The 7790-nt window shown below is 41.0% G+C and overlaps 1 protein-coding gene across 1 annotated transcript; it reads left to right on the forward strand.

Annotated features, from left to right (window-relative positions):
* Positions 1-245: 245 nt before the first annotated feature.
* On the forward strand, positions 246-4821 carry KCNJ15 (potassium inwardly rectifying channel subfamily J member 15). Its single transcript, XM_075062110.1, has 2 exons — positions 246-262; positions 2790-4821. The coding sequence occupies exon 2, from the start codon at positions 2806-2808 to the stop codon at positions 3931-3933; it is 1128 nt and encodes a 375-aa protein (XP_074918211.1). The 5' UTR covers positions 246-262; positions 2790-2805; the 3' UTR covers positions 3934-4821.
* The last annotated feature ends 2969 nt before the right edge of the window (positions 4822-7790 follow it).

A 7790-nucleotide genomic window follows, 5' to 3' on the forward strand; every position in this document is an offset into this window, starting at 1 on the left:
AATTTCCCGTGAGAGGAAGAAATATACTAAAGGAATTCAAAATTGTGCAGGAATAGATGATGTAACAGGGAAAATGCAGGAAGTCAGAAAAAAGTCCAGGATCAGATGGGATCCATTCCAGAATACCAAAGGAAGTATCTGAAGAGCTGAGAGCCTTGAGATAATATAGAAATACAAATCAAGAGAGGAGCCTAGCAAAAACCAGAGTGAAGCTATTATAATTCGTATATAAGCTAAGGGAGATCCAGCAACCTACAGACATGTAAGTCCCCACCACAGAAGTGGAGAAAAGGCTGGGTACAGAATGGCAGATCGCTTGAGTAAAGGGGTGAATGGGAGGTTACTTGGAACATTCTGTAGGTCAGTTACAGCTAAACTGAAATCTGATGTCTGTGGAAGAGGCAGCACATGTTGTACCTGTTTCATGCCACCAGCAATCCTGAGAAAGAATCATGCCTTAGAATCACAGTTCCTTCCCTGGCTCCTCCCTGAACTCTTGGAGGAGACTGTTTTGCCATAGCTCATTAGAGTATGTTTACATTGGGCTTCTGGGGCTTAGGCAAAGGGCTGTTTAATTGTGGTGTGGATGCCCGAGTTCTGGGACCCTCCCACCTCACAGGCCCAGCATTCTCCATCCCCCAACAGCTCAACTCCACTAACTGGTGCATTGAGGGGAGAGGGCAGGTTCCTTGGCTCTCTCTACCTATGCCTCACACAACTGCACAACTGGGAGGAGGTAGCAGCTCTGGGGAGCCTGCTCTTCCCCCTGAACACAAAGCGGCAATGCTGGTAGGCCGCACAGGGGAGTGGGGCTGGCCCTTACTCTGCTGCATGGCCTCCAAGTCCAGGTACAATTTGGCCTTTAGAAGATTAAAGTTACTTGTGGCAGAGAACTAATTGTAAGCTGTCACTTCTCATGAATGGAAGCAGAGACTACGGAGAAGTGAGCTTTAGAGGAGATAGATTTTAGGCACTTTTTATATCAATATCTTATCATGGTAATGCTTGATGTGGGCAATGGAGCCTCTTGATGTGTGGCATGCATTTTTTCCTAATGAGTTTTACATTGCATGTTGCACATACTTACATGTACTTACATAAGCTGTATTTTCTCTGGCAGCACTGTTTGAATTCTGGACTTGTCTAAACAGCAGTGCTCATATGCTGCTGTGTTTTATTTTGCTTTTTCTGCTTCCTCCTGTAGTTCTTTTTAAGATCACTTGGTCTTTTTTTTTTTTCTGTTTATCTTGACATGCTGCACAGTGTGTATGGTGTTTGATTGTCACATAATAGGTCTCCTACTGGGATCATCAGTGCAGTCCTATTTTATATATATATATAAACTGAGCCTAAAATAAGGACAGTGAGCTTTAACGATTAAAACAAAATCTGAATGAATTACAGTGTGGCAATACAAATAAAATTGCAATTACTTTCCCCCTGAAAAACAGTAATTTGGTTATCAGTGTATTTAGTAAACAAAAACTCTCTTTTATTGACATAACAGGAAAGTTACAACACTGAACAATTATGTTGTTGTCCTGGGTAGGCACCCCCCTCCCATACACACACACACACACCACCACCACAAATAGGTCTTGAGTTTCCTGTGAGTTTCTTTTAAGTAGTTACAAGGGAGAACGTTTTTTTTCTGTGGTTCATAAAAAAGAAACACTTATTAAAGCTTCTTTTTAAGCAAAACAATGGAACAAACCAATGTTTGCTGTATGAACTGCCAAAAGCACAAAGGATGCACAGTGGGCTTTTTTTAGAGCAGGAAGTTTTGTTATTGGAAACTACTACTGTAACATCCCCTGTCCTTGCACTACGCAACCACTGTCTTGTCCTGGAAGCAGTGTTTCTTTATTTGCCTCATCAAACTGGCACAGGCAACCTTCTCCTGCACTTTGTGGGTTTTGTTCCGTCCTGAATGTACTCCCACTTAATCTCCATCTGGACTGAACTTGGTTCACAGTAAACAAACTGCTTGAGTCTTGTGCTCCACTGATTCCTGTGTTTGCACAGGTCAGGGCCTAATGCTAGAATGCTGAATTTGTGAATTGCCTCCTGTTTTCCACTGACTGTTTTGAAATTGGAGTGTTATATGTTACAAAGAGCCTTGAAGTGTTTTCAGGTGCAACTATTTCTTTCCAAAACTCTCCTTTACGTGTTCACAGGACTATGCTGGTTCCCTGTAGCTTAGTTATATGTTTAGGGAAGAGCTAGAAATGATTGATTAAATCACTTATGGAAGTTAATTAGCCATGAACAAAATCTGTTTTGCTTATTTTGACTGTGTTGTTTTGGGAGACAAAGGTGGTCCGGTGTGCTAAATCAAGCATCAAAATGTGTTTAATTTTAGTGAAAGCCTTCTCCTGAGTGCATGAGTGGGAATAAATGTAGTAGTCAAAACAAGTCTCTCCTGTTTTCGTGACAATATATGAGAAGAATTTTACCTCATTCCTTTTTAAAAAACACAGTACTAACATAGGGTTTTAGCTTGGTCAAATTTCTTTTCCCAGCTACTATAAGGTAGTCCATTGCTCCTTATATGGCAGTCACTAAAGTCAAAGTATTCCTTTTTTCCAAAAAAAAAAAAAAAAATGTCAACTAGTTTTAGTATCAGACTCTATATGATGGTAGCGTTTTGTCCCAGGGGCATTCCTTTATTATACATATGTAATGCGGTCATGATTGTGTACCTTCTGTCCTTCTGTGTTTTCAAATGATTTTTAAGGTTCATGTATTTTAACTTTGTTAAGTAACTGAATTCTTTTTTCTCTTCTTAGAACTGAGGAACTGAAAATGGGCACCACTCAAATCAATATGTCAGGTACCTCACTCATTAACAGTATCATCAGTGCTGACCTCAAGACACATAGACCCCGGGTGATGTCCAAAAGTGGTCACAGCAATGTGAGGATTGACAAAATAGATGGTATATACCTGCTTTACCTTCAAGATTTGTGGACAACGGTTATAGACATGAAGTGGAGATACAAACTTACCCTGTTTGCTGCTACTTTTGTGATGACCTGGTTCCTCTTTGGAGTTATCTATTATGTCATTGCATTGCTTCATGGAGATTTAGAAAGGGATCATTTCCCCCCCAAACATATGCCTTGTGTCAAGGAAGTAAATTCACTAACTGGGGCATTTCTCTTTTCTTTGGAGTCACAGACAACTATTGGTTATGGCTTTCGTTTCATCACAGAGGAGTGCCCTCATGCCATATTCCTCCTGGTTGCTCAGCTGGTCATCACAACCTTGATTGAGATCTTTATCACTGGTACCTTCTTGGCCAAAATTGCAAGACCTAAAAAACGGGCTGAGACTATTAAGTTCAGTCATTGTGCTGTAATTACCAAACACAATGGAGAGCTTTGCCTTGTGATCAGAGTGGCAAATATGAGGAAGAGTCTTCTGATTCAGTGTCAGCTTTCTGGGAAACTTCTTCAAACCTATGAAACCAAAGAAGGGGAAAGGATCCTGCTCAACCAAGCCAGTGTCAAATTCCATGTTGACTCCTCTTCAGAAAGTCCTTTTCTGATTTTACCTTTAACCTTTTACCATATATTGGATGAGAGTAGCCCTTTAAGAGATCTCACACCCCAAAACCTAAAAGAAAAGGATTTTGAACTGGTTGTCCTCTTGAATGCCACAGTAGAATCCACTAGTGCCGTCTGCCAAAGCAGAACTTCTTATATACCAGAGGAGATCCACTGGGGTTATGAGTTTGTGCCTGTGGTTTCTCTCTCTCAAAATGGAAAATATGTTGCTGATTTTAGTCAGTTTGAGCAAATCAGAAGAAGTGTAGACTCTACTTTTTATAGCATGGACTCTGAAAAACAGAAACTAGAAGAGAGATACAGACAGGAAGATGAAAGAGAGAGAGGTCTGAGAACAATATTGTTACAGCAAAGCAATGTGTGATTGTATGAGCAAACTTTAACATTAGTAACGCCTATTTACAAACTGAAACAAAAGCATACATTATATACTGTATGGCTCTTAAGGAAATGCAGCAGAGACCTCTTAAGCAAGTGCCTTGGTATAGAGTAAATCTGTCCTTTTGTGAAGTCAAGTTGTTAATTGAGTATTTGTTTTAGTTAGGTGGGATTTCTTTGTTTATCATAATGACTTAACAGAGTTGGATTTATTTTGAGAATCTGCCTTGTACCAGCTGTAAGATCAGACATACTACTTTCCATTTGGTAAGTGGAGTTTGATACAGTGAGAAGATTTCTTCACATAGATATTTGCAATGATTTAATTATAACAGTGGGATCTCAAAGTTAGCACACAGTGCTTCCAGAAGGAAATAGGCTCCTTTAAAATGTTTATTTTCATACCAGTGCTTTATTTTCTTTAAGTGGTCTTAACTAAGTTAATGTGAGAGACCTGTGGTTCAATCAATGCAGACATACTATAGCTGGTAAACACATTCTTTTATCCTGAATGAGGGAAAATGACTTGTACGCTAATAGCCCCGCTGGGCTTTGTTAAAAGGGTGTTCTCAGCTCCATTAGGGATGATTAGTTTCTTGAACACTCATTTGGTTTTTTTACCATGTTAATGGCAGGCTTGTATATAACATCTAGGGAGGGAGCTGCGGGCAGTTAACACTGAATCAAAACAGTAATTAACTAAGTTAAAACTGGCTTTGCCAAGACTTTTATTTTTATAAAGTGTAAATCATTTCTATTAGCAGCCTAACAATACATTTCTGAAGGTTGCTTGTTTTGTCATGGGTCATATTTCATTTTTGTTAAATGAAATCTTGATGACATCTGTAGCCAATATTTACTGTTTCTGGCCACATTAATGGACAAACATTCCTTTGATCCATTTTGGTTTTGGTGTATTAAACCATTCTATTAATAAAGGAATGTAATTTGAATGATTGCTGATTTCTTTGTGGCGTAGTCAGAGGGTGTGGTAGTTAGGATATGCTTGGCATATTAATTTACACACAGCAAAAGCAAAGATTACAGATTGACTCACTTTAACTAGTCGGGGAATGGGGAGAAAGCTGTGGAGCAGTGGTGAATTGGAAACATACTTTCTGCATGAAGAACAGCTATCTGTTATAATTTAGAGATGAGTTTCCTTCCAGCCCCATATGTGCTTTTGCCAGTGGCAGCGGTGAGCTCCAGAGGCCCTGATCTGGCAAACCTAGTACATAGAAAAGTCCTTGTTGATCTGAGTGTGAGCTTTGGGTGTGTTGTGTATGCAGGCTGGGCCTAGGTCGGTGAAGCACTGGGTCCTTCCATTAAGGTGAATCATTTTTGAGTTCCCTTCCAGCCCTACATTTCTATGATTTTATGCTACGAAAAAATTTAGCTCACTTGCTTATGACCAGAATTAGAGCTGGGCAAACTCTAAAACAGGGATCTCAAACTCAAATCACCACGAGGGCCACATGAGGACTAAAACATTGGCCTGAGGGCTGCATCACTGACACCTTTTCATATAAAGATACAAAAGCCCGCCCCCCCCAACCCTGCCCCCACTCCACCCCTTCCATGAGACCCCACCGCTTCCCTGCCCCCATTCCAACCCCTTCCTCAAAGTCCCTGCCCCAACTTCACCCCCTCCCTGTCCCTATTCCAACCCCTTCCCCAAATCCCTGCCTCTTCTCCACCTCCTCCGCATGAACAAATATGAAGAAATTTCAGCCTGTGGGTTGTTTATGAGCTAGTTGCTTTGTCAATGTCTTCAACTCCTTGTTACTAGTTTTTCATGCTGTTAAGCGGCTACCTTCCGCTACATCCCTGGGTATCTTAGAAACAGGAAAAAAGAAATTAAAGAGATTTCGAGAGGGCCTTGAACACTTATGGTGGGATCCAAAAGGTACGTAAGTGCCTAAACCCCCAGACTTAGGCACCTAAGTCTCAGGGTTAGGCGTCAAAATCCCAGTTTTCACTCCACTGTGATCCACAAAACTTCTTCCAAACCCTGAAAATGCTAAACTCACTTGGCACCAAAGTTTTCAGGGTAGAAGTTCCGTAGGTGCCTATGTTACTGCCTCTGAGCACAAGCACCATTGCCTCACCCTAGGTGTCCGGAATCCAGATGCCTATCTCCCACCTAAGCCCCAGAATGAATCACGAACTGAGAGAGGATAGGCATTCAGTTACCAATCTCATGTGCAGGACCCAATCTGACAGGCAGGTTCTGTTGGTCTCTCTAGCCCAATAACTATTTAATGATTTACCTACAGTGGAACAGTCATTGAGCTAGAGAGCGAGAGAATGACTCCCTAGCCTGGTGGTTAGGGCATGCTTCTGGGACATGGGAGAATCAGGGGCCAGTCCCCCTGCTCTGATTGCTTTTTCATTATTTATCCCCAGTAGAACAGCTTCAACAGAAGAGACTGAAGAAGCCCCACATCAGAATATCCCATATCTCATGCATAGAGCAACCTCCTAAGAGGAGGAAGATCCCTGTTCAAATTGTTTCCCCCCTCTGGAAGAGAGGGAGGAATTGAACCTAGGTCTCCCACATCCCAGGTGAAGTGTTCTAACCACTGGGTTAAAGGTGAGTGGCAGCACCACCTCTTCCTCTAGCCATTTTGTTTGGAGGCAGGTGCCTAACTCATTTCTGCAAGAAATGCCTTAGCCATCTAAGCTGCCTGACCCTAAAGGGTGGGTTCCTTTTTGTGAATTGCTGAGTAGAGCTAGATGCCTATCTCTGAGAGCGGGGATGGGCTTAACACACACTCCTCTGATCGGTGTCCCCCTATTACCTAACTTAGGTGACTCCCTGTCTATCATTGGTAGCTTTTGTGGATTCCATTGTGAAGTGCCTGTCTCTCTCCATTCATTGTATAGGGACCCTAGACACTTAACTCAGTTTTGTTGTTCCTGTGATTTTTCTAGGCATCTAAAAGTTAGGCACCATGATACTCAGTTTTGCAAAGCCTAAGTCCCTTTGTGGATCCCACCCTTAGTGTATAGCACTGTGCAAATGCGTTTGCTTCCTGAAGAAATGCAAAACTTCTTGCAAAAATGGCTCTCATGTTTGTATAGATAAATAAAATGGTCCACGTGCACTGGAGTGAATTCATGATTTTATATTCAAACAAATTGCCACCGTTACATTTGGTAGTATGTATTTGCCCAGCTCCAGTGAGAACACTTCCTGTGACAGACTGCTCTTAATTCAAAACAGATATGACTGTGCGTCGATCATGGCTGATCCATAATGTAAAGCAGCACAAAAGAAGGCATTGTGTAAATAGTAGAACTTGCATATTCGATATTAAAATTCTGCCTGGCTGGAATATAACTATTTATCTGTCACACTTATGTACAGTATTACATGAATAATGGAACGGTATCCTCTTACTAGGTTGGTCAGCCATCAGCCTATTCTGTGAAAATATTAGATTACCAGTTCAGGGTCTTCTTAATGGAGAAGAGTTCTGCTGAACATCCTGTACCTAACTGGCTTGGAAAAACTTTTGAAACATTTCCAGTGCTTCTTATAGTCTGTCAGCGGAGGCTACTTAGAATTCTGAGTCACCACATGGTAAATAGAAACAAAACAATGTAATCCACAAGTAGCACAGCAACTCTATTATGTATATATTGTATATATTTTTAATAATAAACTTTTTGATGATTATTGCACATCTCAACAGATTGCATAAGCTGTATTAACTTCATTCAATTTTACCTTCTTTGATCATCAGCCTGAACAAGATGTGGTATGATGTCTGACATCATTAGAATTGATAGGCGCTAAGTTCTGTATATAGATGTAGGTATCTGCTAGAAGTTTGGAGC

This window comes from Chelonoidis abingdonii, chromosome 1 (assembly GCF_003597395.2).
Source record: "Chelonoidis abingdonii isolate Lonesome George chromosome 1, CheloAbing_2.0, whole genome shotgun sequence".
In the NCBI taxonomy this organism is placed as follows: Eukaryota; Metazoa; Chordata; order Testudines; family Testudinidae; genus Chelonoidis; species Chelonoidis abingdonii.

Excerpts from the sequence above, each read along its gene's own strand:
- KCNJ15 (XM_075062110.1), top strand. The coding sequence starts at position 2,806 with ATGGGCACCACTCAAATCAATATGTCAGGTACCTCACTCATTAACAGT.